This window comes from Dendronephthya gigantea, unplaced genomic scaffold, assembly GCF_004324835.1.
Source record: "Dendronephthya gigantea isolate DGI-Jeju-01 unplaced genomic scaffold, DenGig_1.0 000226F, whole genome shotgun sequence".
Lineage (NCBI taxonomy): Eukaryota > Metazoa > Cnidaria > Anthozoa > Malacalcyonacea > Nephtheidae > Dendronephthya > Dendronephthya gigantea.
The window spans coordinates 182,168-202,500 of NW_021163236.1; the positions used below are offsets into that span (position 1 = coordinate 182,168).

Sequence of the window (20,333 nt, forward strand, 5' to 3'; positions counted from 1 at the left end):
CATCATTAATATTAACTTTCTTAAGTTTACTTGGCATAATTATGTTAAACGTTGTTACCACGATTTCATTAAAGAAGGTAAGTTTATCCAAGCAGGTATTAAGGTTATCCAAGCACGGCCAATTTACGGTAGAGAGAACCCTACCAAGCGTGGCTGTATTACTTGGCCTGACATCGCGTGACTTGACATTTTACCACTGAGTGTTACGACCAGACAGAGACGCAATAATTATGTTAATTATTTCGCGCCAATTCTTCGAGTTTAGCATAATGTATTTAGTTCTTAGGCGTGATAACGAAAGCTTCGCAAACTGTTGATATTTTGATTGTGACACATGTAGATAAAATGACTTAAATTCGCCATAGATGTAAGTATATTTTGAACTTGTTTCTACTAAGGATAACTTAGATTTATGTTTTAACGGTTTCACGATGTAATTCTTTACAGCAAACCTTTGTTAACCTCGATATATCGATATTGACATTTGAAATGTAACGATGTTACAACGAGAGTAAATATAACGAGAGTATAAAACGAAGCGTATGATGATTGGTGAATGATAAAGGATTTAATAAGACATCCAGTTGGGTTTGTTCCCAACACTGAGTTCTCATCCCCTCACGTCTTGATCTGGTTTTTGCAACTATTTTGACAGTATAGTTGTCGGATAAACCAAATGGGGCACGCTTTTCTGTGCCGTCGTAATATTGCCCAACATAGTTTGATCTCATGGATGGAATCGACAAAAGACAGTTCGCCGAGCATCGCGATGAACGAAATCAGCTATCTGAAAGTGTTGCTCCGCGAAGGACATCTCGCACTAGAAAAGTGCCGCGTGAGTACGCAGAATACTTCAATGAAATACACCTTAAAGGTTTAAAGCATGAAATACTGAAGCTCTCTCAAACAATTGAAGTGTCCACCGACTCTTTAAAGATCCAGGACTTTAATGATATCGAGACTTCAGAAATCGAATTAAATTTAGAAACCATACACTCGAATTGGGTTAAATACCCTAAAGTATACGAAGAGTATTCCAAGCTAATTAGTGATACCCGTGACCTAGAACGTCTAAGTATACAGCGTCAAAAGCTGGATCGGAAAATAAATGATTGCAATCAACTTGCTATTGATCAACTTGACAAGAGCATTCGCAGTTTACAAAGACGCTCAAGCCCTCAGGATGCTCTTCACTTTGCAGACGATGATAAACTTTCCGTATCAGTTAAAAGTAGTGTCTCTATGTCGAGGTCGTCCGGAAGTAGACGTTCAAGGGCGTCGTCCGCATCGTCTAGGGCGAAGGCAGCGGCTCGTACAGTCAAATTGGCTACATTGAAACTAGAACAAGCAGAAAGAAGAGCAAAGATAAAAGAAAAAAGAATGCATGAACAGATAGAGCACGAGTTACAAGATTTGCGAGATCAAGTTGAGTATTCTCAGCTGGAAGCACAACTATTGGAAGCTGATCAGAGCGACGATGGACATGTCTCTAATGTCGAGCATAGTTTAAAGAATCAGGCAGTCCATGAAAGGCTTGATATGAAGGCAAATTTAACCGAAATAAATCACTCAACAGCTCAGAGCAAAGCAAAATCGTTGCCCAAGTCGGCCGAGTTTGATGACGCAGGGATTACCTCATTTCCTAGCAGATACGGAGATGCCAAACCAACATCGCCCGAGTTTAACGCGGCCGTTGAGAGCACTAAGCATGATTTGGCGACGACACTACTTGAAATGAACCAACAACTAATCAGCGCCGTGAAGCAAGGAACTGAAACGACCACGGTTATGAAAGCGATGTTGCAGCGTCAAGAGATACCGAAACCACAGCCCATCATATTTAGAGGTGACCCAGCCCAGTTTCCCATATTCAAGAAGCGAGTTGAGGATTGGCTGAACGAGAGAGAGTTCGAAGAAAGGGAGAAAATAACTCGTCTGCTTAGTTTTGTGGAAGGTGATGCCAAGGACGCCATCATACATTGTGAGCTCAAATCAAATGGGTTCAGCGAAGCTATGAAGATACTAGAGACCCAGTACGGACATCCGGCAAGCGTAGTCAAAGCATCATTGAAAAGAATCACCGCAGGTCCCCGCGTGGAAAGGGGGGACTCAAGTACTCTTACTAAACTTAGAAATAATTTGCGTGCTTGTCTGGAAGTCCTAAAAGAAAACGAGAATTACCAACACGAAATTAATGCGTCAACTAATGTCGAAAGAGTTATTGATCGTCTGCCAATGCACATGCAGGTAGAGTGGGCGAAGAAAGCTCCTAAGATTCGTGACAAAACCAAGTTGAATCCCACACTACACCATGTTCTAGAGCTTGTAGAGAAACAACTCAAGATAATGAACGATCCTCAGTATGGGCACATTTTAACAACGAAAACGAAACCTGTGGATTTGAAACACAAGTTAGTAAAACAACAACCCCAGAATCAGTTGTCGACGATGGCAACGGGTCTTCAAAACTCCAACCCGTGCCCCTGTTGCAATGGTAAACATTTGCTGATAAACTGTGAATCCTTCGGTAAAAAGTCTACGGAAGATCGATGGGAAATTGTGAAGAAACACAAGCTTTGTCATCTGTGTCTATCCTCAGGGCACATGAAAGCCCAGTGTAAATCAACCACCGTGTGTAAATGTAAGGCTACTTACAAGCACCATCCACTGCTCCATCGAAGAATTTCGGCACCAAAGGATAATACCGATAGCCAGTCCCACGGCGGTAACTCCATCGGTACCGGCCAGAATCAACCGGGGAAAGATAGCGAAAATCTAGAAAAGGGACTCAACTCCAAACCTGCAGAAGATGGTAACAAGCAGCCAATGACATCCTGCGCAACAATGATGCAGCAAATGGAAAATCATGTGCTGTTGCATGTAGTACCTGTAAAGATGCTAACGAAGAAAGGAAATTCGGTCACGACATATGGGCTCCTTGACAACGCAAGCCGAGGAACTATTGTCGATGTGGAATTGGCAAAGAAACTGAACGTGAAGGGAACTAAACAACTAATTAGCGTTACCACAGTACTTGGAACTCAAGATTGTGAATTTGAATCAGTGCCCCTACTCCTTCAAGCTGCAGATCCCTCAGATTCCGATCCGATTCTAGAAGTGAGAGAGGGACTAGTAAAGAAACTTGATATGAACGAGAGAATTCTTCCAAGCGAGATCGATTGCCGAAAATATGAGCATCTGGCTGACATAACTATGCCCGCAGTCGATCTTAAACGTGTTTCAATAATCATCGGAGAAGATGTAAAAGGAGCGCACATTGCGCACGAAGTCAGAGTGTCGAAAACCCCCGAATGCGAGTTGTACGCAACCAGAACATCGTTAGGGTGGACTGTTGCTGGGGGCTTACCGATAACTGATCCACACCAGAACGACCTTTCGATTAACTTCCTTGATACCAACAATCGGATACTTACGCAACAAGTTGAGAAATTTTGGGAAATGGAAACGTCAGGACTGAAGACGAGCGATATAACGAAGGCTGCTTCGGTTGAGGATAGACGAGCCGAGGGTATTCTTCAAAGAAGCGCGAGACTTGTAGATGGACACTACGAGACTGGGTTATTGTGGAAGGACGACTCACCTCGATTGCCAAACAATAGAATAGTGGCGGAAAGACGGTTGAAATCTTTAAAGAAAAGGTTTATTAACGACCCCGAATTAGAAAATAAGTATCGGAAAGCCATGCAAGAATACATAGAAAGGGGATACGCCAGAAAACTATCAAAGGCAGAGTCTGATGCAACGACGAGCAAGACCAATTACCTTCCTCATCACCACGTTCTCAATAAGAATAAACCTGAAAAGGTCAGAGTCGTATTCGACGCAGCTACGAAATTCGAAGATACGTCTCTAAATCACAAGCTATTGCAAGGCCCTGACTACACGAACACTCTCGTCGGCGTTCTGATCAGGTTTCGGCAGGATAACGTCGCGTTAGTGGCAGACATCGAAGGTATGTTTAATCAAGCCAAGGTATCCCCCGAGGACCAAGATGCACTTCGATTTCTGTGGTGGAGCGGAAGTCTCGATAACCCCACCGATGAATACGTCATGACGGTACACGTTTTCGGCGCGACCGATTCGCCTTGCTGCGCAAATTATTGTCTCAAACGAACAGCCGAAGACAATAGGAAAAATTTCGACCCGCTTGTTATTGACGCTGTCCTGAGACATTTTTATGTTGATGACATGCTGATAGCCGTAAAGAATGAAGAAATTGCCATTAAAGTAGCAGAGGGTTCCATGTCCTTGCTTGCACGCGGAGGTTTCAAATTGACCAAGTTCATGTCTAACAGCCGTAGAGTTCTGGAGGCGGTGCCTGTTGAGAAGAGAGCTATGCCCGATCTTGATCTTAGTCTTGATCAATTGCCTATCGAACGCACGCTAGGCGTCCACTGGAATGTAGAAGATGACGTGTTCTGTTTCCAAGTGAAGCCCTGCGACAAACCGAATTCAATGAGAGGCGTACTTTCCTGTGTCTCATCCTTTTATGACCCAATGAGATTCGCTGCGCCAGTTCTTTTACCTGCTAAACAAATTATCCAAGCGTGCTGGCGGAGAAAGATGAAATGGGACGACTTCTTGGAGAGCGATCTACTGAAATCCTGGATTCATTGGAAATCCCTGTTACCACTGATGACTCAGATAAGTATACCACGCTGTTTTTTCCAACGTCCAGACCACGACGACGCCGTTGTCGAGCTGCACCACTTCTGCGACGCCTCAGAGACAGGATATGGGACCGTGTCCTACTTGCGTGAAGTCTACAAAGACGATACCATTAACTGTTCGTTTGTTTTGGGAAAGTCGAGAAATGTCCCCATTCGGTCGCCAACCATCCCAAGACTCGAGTTACAAAGTGCTTTGTTGGCCGTGCGTATGAGTAAGATGATTCAGAGTGAGCTTGACATAGCCGCGTGCGAAACAGTATTTTGGACGGACAGTATGATAGTGTTATCTTATATTCGAAATACCACGAAACGATTCCAGACCTACGTCGCAAACCGAGTGAATGAAATTCGAGAATCGTCTGATCCAGCCCAGTGGAGTCATTGTCCAGGAAGTCTTAACCCCGCAGACGATTGCTCCCGTGGTTTAGACCCTCAGCAATACATAGAGAATCACCGTTGGCTACGAGGTCCGGATTTCCTTTGGGCCCACAAGGATGCGTGGCCAGACGAACCAATACATGAAATATCCGACGAGCAACTGGAGATCAAGAAAGAAAAAACTGCCTGCGCTACTCGCCTAAACACATCCGTAAGCCCGCGAATCTACGAACTTCTCGATAGATATTCCGATTGGTCCAAATTGCTTAAAGCCGTGGCTTGGCTGTGTAAGTTCCAGGTTTGGATCAAGAACGGCAAACGCGTGAAATGCAACAGATTGACCGCAGAAGATATAGCATCAGCTAAGCGGACGATCGTTTCGCTCGTTCAGCAGCAGTCGTTCCTGGAAGAACTACAAGATCTTAAGACAACAGATCGATGTGTTAGGAAATCAAGTTCGATCGTGAAGCTGAAGCCCATGCTATGTGAACAAGGAATCTTAAGAGTCTCCGGTAGAATATCGGAAGCACCCGGAACGTTTGATAGTAAACATCAAATAATCTTACCGCAAAGTCACCATGTAACAAATCTAATAATTCGTTTTCATCATCAGCTACTTGGCCATTGTGGACAAGAACAATTACTCTCACGAATTCGAGAGGAATTTTGGATCGTTAAGGGCAGAGCAACTATCAAACGCGTTATCAGCAAATGCGTTCCTTGTAGAAAGAGACACGCTGTGAGAATGTCACAAGAGATGGCTGAGCTACCAAAGGTTCGCCTGACTCCTTTTGAACCTCCCTTCACGAACACAGGCATCGATTATTTCGGGCCACTGACAGTAAAATTCGGACGGGGTACAGCCAAGCGATACGGATGTATATTTGCATGTATGGCGTCAAGGGCCATACATCTGGAACTAGCTCAGTCTCTGGAAACTGACGATTTTATTATGGTTTTACGACGACTCCTAAGTATCAGAGGAAGCGTTAAACAACTGCGTTCAGATAACGGATCAAATTTCGTAGGCGCAGAGCGTGAGTTGCGCGAAGCCTTGGAGAAGTGGAATCAAAGTCGGATCGAAGACCATTTAAGACAATCAGGAGTAGAATGGATTTTTCACCCGCCCTACGCATCCCATATGTCAGGGGTGTGGGAGAGATTAATTCGTGGCGTTAAGTGTTCGTTAAAGGCCATTCTTGGAAAAGGTCTGGTTAAAGAAGAGATCTGTTATCGGAAGCACAAGGCATAGCCAATTCAAGGCCCCTATGCCCGAACTCAGACGATCCTCGTGATATGGAGGCATTAACTCCAAATCACCTGCTGCTTCAAAGACCCTCGACGAATCTGCCACCTGGAACGTTTGATGATGCTGATTTGCATAGCAGAAAGAGTTGGAGGCAATCACAGATTCTGAGTGATCATTTTTGGAAGCGATGGTTAAGTGAGTATGTGCCAACCCTTCAAAAAAGACAAAAATGGTTTAAACCTCAGCGAAATATAAAGGTAGGAGATCTCGTAATGTTAGTTGACGACAACATTCCACGGGGGCATTGGCTTCTCGGTAGAGTAACGAAGGTGTTTCCGGGAAATAATGCCTTGGTAAGAGTAGTCGAAGACGAAAACCAATGTTCTTAAGCGTCCGATCCAGAAGCTCTGCCTTCTAGAAGCAGCGGAATAGTTATGTACAAATCGACAAAGGTATTGTGAATAATACGTTTTGAAAGATGTCGCCACCAAATGTGAGGCCAGAACAGATGCTGAATGAGCTCTCCCGTGGTTTGCTCATTGGGGGGCCGGGATGTTACGACCAGACAGAGACGCAATAATTATGTTAATTATTTCGCGCCAATTCTTCGAGTTTAGCATAATGTATTTAGTTCTTAGTCGTGATAACGAAAGCTTCGCAAACTGTTGATATTTTGATTGTGACACATGTAGATAAAATGACTTAAATTCGCCATAGATGTAAGTATATTTTGAACTTGTTTCTACTAAGGATAACTTAGATTTATGTTTTAACGGTTTCACGACGTAATTCTTTACAGCAAACCTTTGTTAACCTCGATATATCGATATTGACATTTGAAATGTAACGATGTTACAACGAGAGTAAATATAACGAGAGTATAAAACGAAGCGTATGATGATTGGTGAATGATAAAGGATTTAATAAGACATCCAGTTGGGTTTGTTCCCAACACTGAGTTCTCATCCCCTCACGTCTTGATCTGGTTTTTGCAACTATTTTGACAGTATAGTTGTCGGATAAACCAAATGGGGCACGCTTTTCTGTGCCGTCGTAATATTGGCCAATATTAGTTAAAACTTCATCTAGTACGTTGGCCCCTTGTAGCGAACTTCACAAGCTGTATAGTTTAAATTGTTGGTTAATACGAGATGTGTTCAGTCTGTTGAGATCGCTCATCAAATCAGACCGCAGTTTGCATTGGCTGTTTCAATACTGGCTAAAGAATCCATAAGGTAGCCAATCATTTGGTTTTTATCGGCGTTCGGGGGATGGTTGATTGTGGCAACAATTATACAAGAAATGCCGCGTGGGAGTCGTTTTGGCAGTAATTTAACCCAAAGCACTTCAAAAGAGGGATTATGCAGTTCGTTTAATACGGCGAATTTAATATCACCACGGATGTAGGTAAAGACTCCCCCATGTATGTTGTTGATTCGGTCTCTTCGAACTAGATTAAAACCAGGAATATTAATGACAGAGTCTAAAATAGTTTGCCTCAATCACGTTTCTGTGAAGCCTGCCACTTCAATGTTTGATTCACTTATGAAATAACTTATTTCGTCAATTTTTGGTGCTAAGGACATTACATTAGATAAGATTAGGTTTGGTAAAAAAAATACATTGTTTTTCTCTTAAAGTCAAGAGTCCACTGTTCCAGTTGGTTTGATTTCTTCAAGATTCCTATATTTATGACGCTGTTTATATATCTTGTGGTTTGAACCATAATTAATACCTGCCCAGTCTCTATTCTTTATTCTGACTGGGATAGGTAGGCAAGGTGATTCAATTTTGACTGAGTCTGAGGATAGATCTTTTACCTTGATGTGGATTTTTGCGCTCACGTGAGTTTAATCATCGTTTCGGTTCGTACCGCAAGGGAAAGAGGCCTGGTTAAATTCGATACATACTTTAGGTACTTTCCCCACACGATTTGTTCGCATCTAATAGGGCGCTCCTCCGAAAAAACCCCAAACCTCTACGCTTCCTATTATCCCCGAGCCGGTGCGAGCACCGTGCGAGGGTACTAATTCCGCCCGGAGATTAGGAATTACACCCGGGACCCGGGAGAACATAGCGGAATCCAAAGTTGCCAAAATGTCATGGACGTTCAATGGTCATGGTACTTGTGCGCATGCGCGAAATGCGAACGAGTGTAGACTGGCAATCAGCAACTTCCTGATTGGCTAAGACGAAACGTTTGTGTTTCAGTGAAAAACGTCAGCAATTTAACTGTCATTTTGCAAACTATTTTTTAAAAAAATGTTTCGAAAACAAAATATGAAATTTGGAATAAAATAACAGATAAAACACTGGGAAGAGTTTAAAATATTATCATAACTGGAGGAATTAGCGGTGAAAAGGAACAACTCGATTATAATCCTTGAAATGGTAGGAGTCTATTTTGTTTATTTCGAGGTTTATTTCGTGTTTGCTGTACGAATACATTTTATGACCTTGGTACAGTATGTCGTTTTGCTCGGTTTTGGGAAGACGTGACCGACTATTTAAGGCTTTACATCATCGTTTTAACTTCCAAAAGAGTCCTTAAAAGTGTAATTCGGAGTTCTAATATAACAAATATCACTTTAAATGTTTATATATAGTCGACTGCAATCACTGCATGAATTTAATAATCGAAAAACAACATTCGACGTTCACTGCTTGGTTATTTATATTATTTGGGCTGTTTTGATGTTTTGAAGGTTTAGCTATAATGAAGTATTACTGAACTGTGAAAGTCTATAACTTAATGCAACGGAAAGCAGCAGGAAAACGGGTGATTTCACTTCACCTTTACGACTGTGAACTATGTTTGTTTCCGAAATATTTGAAACATCAGCTATCGGCTTTACATTTAGGACATTTCATAATATTGAAGGTTAAGTCTGGCTAGCTCAGGAAATATTTTGCTTCCTTTGAAATGGCGAGGGGTTGCTGCATGCATGTATTTCTAGTTATGACAATAAGGCGAGTTCGGAAGGATACTTTGAGAGTTGGTTTGTAGTTGACCGTGCATGGGAATGTCGAACGTACCAAAATCCCAATCGGTGGTGGGATTTGACACATTTATGTCAGAGCTTTCATAAGTACAACCGTCCGCCATGGTTGCAGCTATGGCTTCCGTTTATATATAAATACTGTATGCCATATATTGTGAGTAATGTTCAAGTTCGACGGCACATGCGTAGTTGCGACGTATACTGACTGACTTACTGACTGACTGACTGACTGACTGACTCGTTTGAATTTTCGCCACTCATCACAATACTCCAAAGTTTCTCAAACTTTGCACTAAAAATTATTTCCAAAAAGTAATTCTTTGAAAAAACAGGCGTAGATCATCATCATAGAGTCCGCCATTGCTAGCCTTATAGAATGAATGCGCGCGCCTAATTTACTAGAGAAATACACGAGAAATAAACACTTCAGTGCCTTAATAACGGCACAAAGAATGCCTGTTCAACTTTTATTATTATTTTATTATTTTAAGTTAGGAAACCAGTATATAGGCTATATGTGTTTTCAGGCAAGCATGCAACATTGCATAATCTTTAGCTCCAATCATAACATTTCTTTTGCTTATTTTTGTAAATAATGACTTATTGCTTCTGGTTAGAATGCTTTTTGATCCTCCATTAGCAAAAATTGTTCCGTATTTTCATTTGGACTCTCACAGTACGTTTGGATGCCATTTAATTTCTTCTCTGACTGCATATAAGACTAAATATTCTTTACATGATGAAGTAATACCCAAATATTCTGAGTTCATAAACACAAACTAACCTCTAGTGTCAATGGATGTTTTCCAAAACTAAGCTTCTCTGAATTACTGACTGATCTACTTGATGTCTCCTAATAAACCTCGTCCTCAGCTGTATCATGAGTGCTTATAAAATATATGTTAGCATTGCTTAAGCTTAATCATAAACAGTCATATAAAATATAAACATATACTTAATTGCTGTTGACTCTTACGCTTAAAAAGTTGTTCAAAGGATGCATTAAACTTATCATCAGAACTTAATTCTCCTATTGCAGAACATATTCATACATTTTAACAGAAAAGATGTCGACATTATTCGGGATTAAAAACTGCTGCCTTTGGCTGGTATTTTATAAATATGCAAAATGGTACGCAAAAATATACAATAAATGAATGTCCGTTCTTTGTCTTTTTAGCATCCCCTATTACATTTTAGCGTACGTTTTCCCAACTAGGAAAACATTATTTGATTTACTTCAGATTATAGAACAGAGGACATCTGTGACATTGCGCAAAGCCAATACACGATAATTGTATCTTCCGGCGCGTCCATAGTTGTTAAAGATTTTCATCAAAGTACAGAAAAATGCACTTTAAAATCACATTAGCCAGAAATCGACACAATTTGGCAGAAACACCCCCGCGCGCTCGCGCTTTCTTGGCCACCGATCTCTGTGTAGTAGCTGAGTACTGCTGCTGCCGCCTGGATACGAAGCTGCGGCATAAAAGTTATTTTAATTTGTTTATACTTACCACTTTTTTCATCATATTCTCTTAGTGGATCACTGGAACATTCTAATTTTTCAAAATTCAAGTCACTTGCATTGTCTCGTTGTCCATGACTTCCATCATCCTTTCCAATGTTACTGTTAATTAGAATTTACACATGCTATTATTTACATCCAGTAACCCAGAGCAGACTGGTAGACAAAATTTAAACCACGGTGTAGCTTTCTTATGCCTATAGGCTATAGATCAATGTCCTTCAGATGAATTGGGAAGCCTTTATTATATGTACTGATTATTTCATGGCTAAAAAATTATACTAACCAGTCCAATTTCTTTTCTTTTTATATAATCAACTATTAGGTGCCCTGCATCGAGAAAAATTGTTTTGATTTTACCTCTTTTTTATATCCGCTGCTCTTTTTTCTACTTCTTCCATATTCTCAATTTCAACCGTCAATCCCTCTGTTTCAATTCCAATATTAAAAAATTCCCTCCTCAAGCGTTCTTTCATTCCTCCGGATTTAAAATCTTCTAAAACCTCCAGAAATCTTTTGTCCGTAAAACAATGCAGGATGACGTGTAGACACTTCGGTTTGATGTCCCGAACATTTTGGTCATCTCTTTTACCGCCAAGGCCCTTATCAACAGCCCCGTCCATTTTTTGTGCAATTAATTTATAACCTGCATATATTGCTCCTAGTGAGACTGTCACTGCGGACGCTGCGAGTAATATGTCTTTAACAACAGCTCTATCGGCGTCGATAGTTATCTTATATGTACCGCCAGAAATTGTAGCATGGAATGCCTCACGGGCAACGCCATGAACGGCTTGTCCAATTTCATCTACAGGATCCGCCATTGGAAAACTTTTTCTAAAACGGAAAACAAAACAATGGTTACAGTAAACCTGCAAGCGCAATACCACGTTTAACGTGAAAAATTTACCCTATTAGCGCATAATACAGAAGGATTTGTTAAATACCCTATTGCTAAAGACGTATCTCCGCCACTCGCCGGCCTGTCCAATTCCTATAATTATGTTAGTATTTTGCCTTAATGCATGAGAAATGCTTTAATGCTAGATCATCATCTCCGCTAGGGGTTATATGTAATTGTATAATCATCTGGGTTTGTGCATGTGTATGTGCATGAGTGTGTATTTATACCAAATTTTGTCCATGCAAATTGGAGGCCTTTAAAGAACTGCTTAAAATGATGTTAAATTTAGCTGTGAATTCAAGGAGAAATATTACGTCATGTGACGCGTCATAACACATAATGCATAAGCCTAGGGTAATAAAGAAGCAGTAGCAAGAAATTACCTAATTATATCAACCATGTAAAAGCGTAATCCTTAACGATAACCCTACCCCTTACCCCAAAATAATCACGTAATTCCAATTTAAGCCAGTAAGGCCTGTTTCAAACGTCGCATTTTGCATGTGTCGAATACAATTGTTTGAATTATCTGCATGCGAAATGCGACGTATGAAACAATTGAATTCGCCGTTTTTAATTGCGGTCGACCGTGATGCTAAATTCGACTGTTCCGGTCGCATTATGCGAGCTCGATGCGACGTGGTTTCATAGGTCGCATTTTGCATGTGTCGAATTTAATTCGCTTGAAGAAAAAGGCAAAGAACGTCATGTTATATTATTGAAAGAATTTCCCGCGTTTTTTCGTCCATGTGGTATATGCAAATATGGAGGACAAAGACAAAGGAAATATTGAACCAAAACAGTCGACGACGTATTGTATTTCATGTGGAAAGCTAACAAACTACATTTGCCTGCAGTGTTCTGCGTCTGTTTGTAATCGCTGCGCGATACATGAACCAGACGACGAATGCCAAGGCTGGCTTGCTGGGAAAGCAGTTGGATATTGTATCAATTGCAATATTTTTGGGCAAGAGTATGAAGAAAAATTAGAAAATAACAAGAAAAGGTTAGAAATGTGACATTTTTGAATGTATGACGTAAAAACATATCGACGTAAAAAGTGATTATTTCTTTTGAATTCAGTTGACGTCAGGCTGAATCAGCCAATTTTATTGATTTTTTTATTCGTCATTTGCTATATAGCAACAATAGCTATAAATGTTAAAATAATATGATTATCAAAATTGTGCCTTCCAGAAACTGAAGGATTGGAGGCTAGAAATTGACCACCCATTTAATGTCCAAACATGGCTATCCCAATGCTATATACTGAAAATAATTTGCTTCCATAATACTTTTCCTGGTGTACTTTATTCATGTCCACAATTTGCAACCAACTATTGCTGGTACACATTTGGGCAATTTGTGTATTGTTTTATATAGTGAGCAAACAAATGCCGGTGATAGTTCTACAATCCCACAGAATGAGGATGATGGTGAAGAAAATTGCACAAGATTTATTGGTACCAAGAGAAAAAAAGGAAAGGCTGGAAGAAAAGCAGTGTGGAGTACTGATGCTGTGGATGACTTAGTGGATATCATTACATCTGATGACTACAATAAACAAAAGTTGATATTTACTAACACAAAAAATCAAAATAATGGCATTATTTATGAAAAGGTATTAACTGAGCTGAAAAAAAGAGCAAATGAAAGAGGAGAAGAGATTACGTTCACTGTTCAACAGTTGAGGACAAAATTTAAACGTTGTGTCAGCGATTGTAAACAAGCTGCCATGAAAATAAAAACTGCCACTGGAATCCAACGCTTCCAAGATGAAAAAGGATTTGGAAAATGGTTTGACTTGCTTTTTCCACTTGTGAAAACACGTGACTCATGTCAACCCGGTATGGCAGTTGAACCTTCTGCACTTAATGATCTTAGTGAAGAGGAAGAGATTGCAAAAACCTTTGATGACTTTGTTCCTCAAAAGAAAATAAAGCTCCCAAAGAAAAATCAAGTAACTGAAGCTGTTGAATTGCTTAAGCAAATTGTTGAAAAAGATCCAGCAAAGGAGCTAATTACATTTATGCAAGAAGAAGCAGACAAGGCAAGAAAGCATGAGCTTCAGTTGGTGGAATTAATGTTAAAACATACTTCTACACCAACTAACAGTAACCAGGTTAATCTTGTTCCACCACATGATATCTCAGGTATGAGTTTTGGTTCTGTCCATGGAGGACCACATCAAAATTGGAGTAGCCCTCAGCAATATTTTAGTAATCAAAGTACTGAGAGTCCTATGTATAACATGCCAACCATTGGCCAACCCTCAAGCTTTGTATATCATCCTGGAAATGGGTTCAGTCCACCAAGTGTGACCAAGTAGGCTAAGTATTGTACAATAGGGATTTAGAATTGTTGCTGTTTTGTTTCCAAATGTACAATCTTTAAAAATAACTGTAAGAAATATTATAATAGATGTCAGAAGGAAGAATTGGACAAACATTTAGATTTTGTTTGCAGCAGAGGTAGTTAAGCCAATGTGCATGTAATATGTGAAGGCACTAGCTCTGATGAAAACATTTGTATTCAAGAGTTCCCATATGGAAAATCTAGACTATATTGAATTACAGTCTATGACAAACCAGAACAATATTTTTGAACATAAATATTTATTATTAACATTTTGCATTTTTTGGTAAAAAGAACAGATTAATACAAACATTTTACTAGGGTTTTTGCCCAAGTCAATACTGATGCATAAATATTACCTTATGCAGAGAAAGAAATTTTTTCAAACACACTTACTAGAGTATATAAATTTGTATATTAATTATTAGCAAGAGTAACCTTACACTTAAACTCTGATACCATATCAACAGCGCATATTCAATGAAACATCTTTTCCCATTCATTTTGCTCATTTGAGCATTTCTTCCTACTGTAATTTTTTAAATTCAAAGTTACTGTTGCAAACACTTCAAAGTTGAAATTAACGTGAAGTGTCCCCTCATAAGGTAATGTTGGGGAATATATATAATGCATCACTTTTGACTTCAGCAAAAACTCTTAAATTCCTTTTAACAGAATAAACAAGAACAACGTTCAATTATGTTCGAATAAATCCAGTCTCTTTTTCAAGCCAAAGTTTTTCAACCAATGCCATTCTAATCTTTTCCGCCAGAGGCGATGAATTGTTTACTTTGGAACAATTGGTCATTTGCAGTATTTCCCGAATTTTTTCTCTATCCCTCTTCTCACTGGTAGTAGGGTCAATGGTAAGGTCCAACTTTTTTGGCATTGTATCACCCAGATTGATACAAATATTGTGGAGTACCATACAGGCAAGTGCAAATATGCGAACATTCTTGCTGTCGCTCTCACATTTCCGAAGAAGCACACGCCATCTTCCCTTTAACTGGCCATATGCCCCCTCTGTGACCATCCGAGCACGACTTAGCCGATAATTAAAGTATCTCTGTTCGGGTGATAAAACAGCATTGGTGTAGGGTTTCATCAGCCATGGTGCGAGTGGGAATGCTGAATCACCAACAATAAGAGGAGGCACAGTTTGTGTGCCCACTTTTTTTCCTATCGATGGTAGACCATCGCCCTCTTCGATATTTGACCAAAGCTCAGTTGACTGTAGAATTATTGAGTCGTGTGAGTTTCCTGGGTAGCCACAGCTCCCCCAAATGAATCGATAATGTGAGTCAACCAATGCCATGAGGACAATAGAGTAAAAGTTCTTAAAGTTATGGTACTCTTTGCAAGCTTGCATTCCACCTGGAGGACACTTAATAGGGATATGGCAACCATCAACTGCAGCCCAACAACATGGAAATTGCCACATTTCTTCCATATCCAAGATTTTTCCCGAAAGGTCTCCTCTGAGTTTGGCATATGCTTGTTGACACTGTCTTCCCATAGTATCTCAACAATAGCTTCAGATACTTCTCGGGTAATTGTTGCAACTGTTGACAATCCAAGACCACAAAGTTCTGAGATAGTGTAGTAATATGTCCACGGCCAAGGCGATAGAGACAGATAGCCAGTCGCAAAGCCGGCTCAACAGGCTCCTCTGTTAAAGATTTCCTTTCCAATTTAGTACGTATGCGCCCAAGAATAAAAGAAAATGTACCTCTTGACACTCTGAAGGTTTTTTTAAAACCGAGCATCAGAGTATGTTTGCCACACAAATTCCACCAACCTGGATTTCGTTGAAATCTCCGACATGAACGCTTCACGGTTGTAGCTGAATTTCGTGCGGATAAAAGGAGAACTACCACAGCACATATTTTTAATAGCTTTTGTCTACGACTTATTAAAAAGTGCAAAGCTGCTTCGAATGTCTTTCGCCTCTGCCTTGCCCGATGTATTATATTATTTAATATTAATATTTTGGTACACTTATTTGAATTTGGCGCCATATTGCGCCATTGCTTTATTTATTTATTTACGTCATTTACGTCATGATATGCGCCCAAGCGGACTGCCGCTAATTGAATTCAGCACATGCGAAATGCGACATTTGAAATGACGGTCGGATTATTGTTTTAGGGTCGAATCTAATTAGAATTGTATTCGACACATGCAAAATGCGACGTTTGAAACAGGCCTAATTACTCCGGCGTCAGCGACGGAGTTGAAAATTCGCCTATGTTTTGTTTTGTTTTTGTTGTTTTTTTATTATTTTTCGTCGTCGCAAGTGTGTTTTGGCGCGAAATCTACTAGAATTTGAAAAGTGTATGTGACCGTATTTATCTACGTCACAGTTTTGTCTCCCAAGAGTTCTGGTGCACATCTCGAAATCTCTGACTAATTTTCCGATGCGCGATTTGATTTCGCCCGCATGATACAGCAAATCCTCCAAGAAGAACAAATAAACCGTTCTTTTGATGCTGTTCGATTAAGTTTAGATTTAATTGGGGTCAGAATATATTTAATACATGTAGATTCTGGTCCTATTTTAATAATATCGCTGCTATTTTGCCGTTTACGAAGAATGTATTTAATAAATACGAAGAATGTATTTTATTTTACTAGGGTTACACATTTGTATGTCGATATTTAGTACCGTTAGACTAATGTTCATTTTAAAGACTCGTTTTCTACTGTATGTATGCTTTGTGATCTAGTTCAGTTCATAAGTTAACCATGATTTAATTGTCCTCATATCACATGTCAATATGTCATTGACACACGAATCATTTCCATACATCAATTTTTATATTAATAATGGACGAGAACATCCAAGATTTCATTACGTTTATCAATATGTCCATGACTAATGCACGCGCGCCAAATCATTCGAATAAACCGTTTGTTTGTAAATGTTTGAGTTGCATCCTAGATAGGTATCCATGTGGTAAACGAAACGGCATACTCTAAGTACGTATGAAGAATAGTACCGATTTAGTTCATTGTTGAAAATCATGTTACATCGGTTACAAATTTTGAGCGATGAGCAGATGAGCACATGCTCGTAACTGCTCATGAGCAGATGTTCATCTGCTCAATGAGATATTTCATACCCACTTAAAATTTTTGTTGATAAAATGAAAATGTAGCTATGAACTCGCGGCCGGAAGTAAGAAAATTTCAGACATGGATTAACGATTTTAACATTTATTTGTCTTGCAATTAGTTACAGCAGTAAATAAAAAATTCTTCTAAAACGTTGCCATGGTTTCCTCAAGAAAGGTTTGGTAAACCTTTGCCATTGGACTAAATTTAAAGTCTAATTATCATATCATCGTCATAATCTTCACTGTCTTTATTTTTCTCGTCATGTGCAATCTCGTGGTCGCTTAAAAGCCTTTTAATAAGAAACTTTCTCTTATCAAATGCAGCTTCTATTGCTTCTTCTGGGTCAAAATCATCATTTTGAATAAACGCATATTTTGTGTGCATTATTTTCTTATGTACTGGATCTGTCTTTGGTTGTCTTATCCACAAAAGGCGTTCTAAACAGATATTTTCTAATTCTTTCTAGGGTCTAGGCATAATATTCAAGTAAGCTTTCTCTTTAGCAGAGTGCTCATCGAAACCTCTTTTTATGAGGCGTACTCTCATTTCCTCGAAAGCTGTGTTACTTCTTTGTTGTGCTTCTTCTATTAGTGGTATCCAGGGATCAATTTCTTCTCTAGATTCTGAGTCAGTCCCCGTCGAACTTCCAGACTGCTGAGTAGAAGTTGTTGAGACATCGTCACGGAAATATCTTTCTTGACTGTCCGAGTCTGTTTGAGACATGTTTTTTCTTTTTCTCGTAATGGACAGTATTTCCGTTCGTGTTTACGCTGATTATAACCGCGATAAGTATCTTACGCAAAATTGGCAGCTCATTCCCTTACCACTAGAGGTGTGGAAATGAATTGTTATCGAGCAATAATGCAGTTTTATGAGCAGATGAGCATGTGCTCATCTGCTCATCGCATAAAATGACACCCGGTTCATTGAAACTTTTCAGGCCCAAACTCTGATATAATTCATATTGTTCAATTTAAAAAATAATGTCTGTTGCAATTTTTACCCACAGGGGAAAAGACTAGGGATCCAAGGATAGTGCAAAGTTTCTATGCCCTGTAATACCTAAGCAAGACGTTTGTCCCAACATAAATATTTTGACTTATGTCAGTAAAAATATAATGAACTAGTAAATAGGTTAAACATTAATCAAAAGGAAATTACTGAAAGTTACGTTAGTCGCGGATATTGTCACTATTAAATTATAATTTTAGTTTGTCATGTAAACCGGGCTAATTTTCTCAGTTTAGTCTCTTTTCTTCGTCAAACAACTGTGACTACATTCACTACATTTATATGCAAAAATGCACAATTCTGACCCAGCAATGGACCCTGGAAAATTTCGAAATTTTAAACTCCGAAGTTCTACCAGCGAAAAACAAAACGCGCCCAACAAATTAAATATTCATAAAACACGGCAAGGTATTTTGGTAAGGTATTTACCGATATTTCATTTACACTCAACATAACGTGAAATTAGCATACACAAATTATTCACAAACTACAGCGTAAATGCAAATTTGTATCATAGTTCGATTTAAAACTTAAAACTCTTACCTTACAAGGACATTAAGTAAAGATTTTCAGTATTTGTCTCTTTGGAATTTTTCTTTAGTAATTAATGGAATTATATTGTAGCCTGAAGAGCGATATTTCCCCTGAAATATATCGCTTAGATTTGCTTTTGAGAAATTTCGACGGATTCATGTATTAATGCATTCGATTCAGCCAGGATGCAGCGAACAGACCAATGGACCAATTCCGTAATAGACCAACTTATTATCTAGGCATTCAAGAAAAAATAAACCACCACAGCTAAAAAGAGCATACCAAAATTAGTATAATTGCCAGGTTTGGTTGCAAAATGTCAACTAGTACGGAAAATATAGCAACGCGAATTTGGCAATTTTGTATACTTTTTTACTACGGCCGGAAGCGTGTAATTAATTTAATTACACACGTCCGGCCGTAAGTTAAAGGTATACAAAATTGCCAAATTCGCATGGCTATATTTTCCGCGCCTTACAATATTTCGCAGCCAAACTTGGCAATTTTACTAATTTTGGTATGTACTGTTCGGAAATTCCCTTTTTGTCACCTAAATAAAAAGTTGGTCTATTATGCAAACGGTCCATTTAACGTGTTATGTATAAACTATATCCGAGTTCGATGTCGAGAAGTATCGAACTTTATTGTTTATCATGCTTATTGCGCAATCAAAAACGGGCCACCGTGTCGCACCGTGGAAAAAGCTTGCCCTGTGATTGGTTTGCTACACTGTACCGTGTCCGAACGTTACTATATTTAGTAACACACTGACCGTGTCAACTAGTTGCTGTGATCGCAGCTTCGAATGCACGACTAGCCTCCGAACATATACTCGGCACAATTCGGCAAGCTTTTGGCGAACTGAACAAACATACTATGAAACAAGGAATAAAAATTGGGAATTTGCTCCCACTTTTAGCAAGAATTGGTAATAATATGAACAATTACGAAAGATATTACTCAAATTATTTGCTTTAGACATATATACCTGCTTAATTTTGGTGTGATTCAAAGAATTAATATGTACTCCTAAATAATGTGTGTATATTATAGATTGCATTTCGTATCCAAAAAATTGAAACTGCAAAATTCTAGATGGAAAAATTTGAGTGCATGTGGCCTCACGTCGACGCGTAAATTAGAGATATATAAATTATATACTGTATATATAAATTATATATAAATTAAATTATAAATATATATATATATATATAATATATATAATATATATATATATTATTATATATATATATATTATATATATATATATACACTGGCAGTCAAAACGAACTGCTCAAATGTTGCTATTATCGTATATAACAGGAATCGTAACAATCAATCGTAACAATCAACTTTTATTGAACACTAGCGGTCAAAAAGAACTGTTCAGATACAAATTCATAAAAAAGAAGCGAATATAGGAGAGAGCTTCATAGGCATTTTGGATAATTCTCTTATTCCAAACAATATTTCAATAATGTAATGCAACCTGCCACACTTCCAAGATATAGTCAAACAATGGTTTCATGAAGAGGGAGTGACAGAAATGGATTAGACTGCACAG

The 20,333-nt window shown here is 39.0% G+C and overlaps 2 protein-coding genes and 1 pseudogene across 8 annotated transcripts in view; 1 reads left to right on the forward strand and 2 right to left on the reverse strand.

The window, feature by feature from the left end:
- Positions 1-20,333, reverse strand: part of LOC114540240 (E3 ubiquitin-protein ligase DZIP3-like) — a 63,346-nt gene that overhangs the window by 9,732 nt on the left and 33,281 nt on the right. For all 7 annotated transcript variants that reach the window (XM_028560520.1, XM_028560515.1, XM_028560519.1 and 4 more), the window contains 2 exons: positions 11,209-11,685; positions 10,838-10,950 (listed from right to left, as the gene is read on the reverse strand). In XM_028560520.1, coding sequence (XP_028416321.1) covers positions 10,838-10,950; positions 11,209-11,685 — 590 coding nt within the window. The remainder of the gene's footprint in view (positions 1-10,837; positions 10,951-11,208; positions 11,686-20,333) is intronic.
- Positions 12,303-14,337, forward strand: LOC114540243. Its single transcript, XM_028560523.1, has 2 exons — positions 12,303-12,758; positions 13,136-14,337. Exons 1-2 carry the CDS (start codon positions 12,517-12,519, stop codon positions 14,079-14,081), a joined length of 1,188 nt encoding a protein of 395 aa, XP_028416324.1. The 5' UTR covers positions 12,303-12,516; the 3' UTR covers positions 14,082-14,337.
- LOC114540242 lies at positions 14,793-16,307 on the reverse strand (annotated as a pseudogene).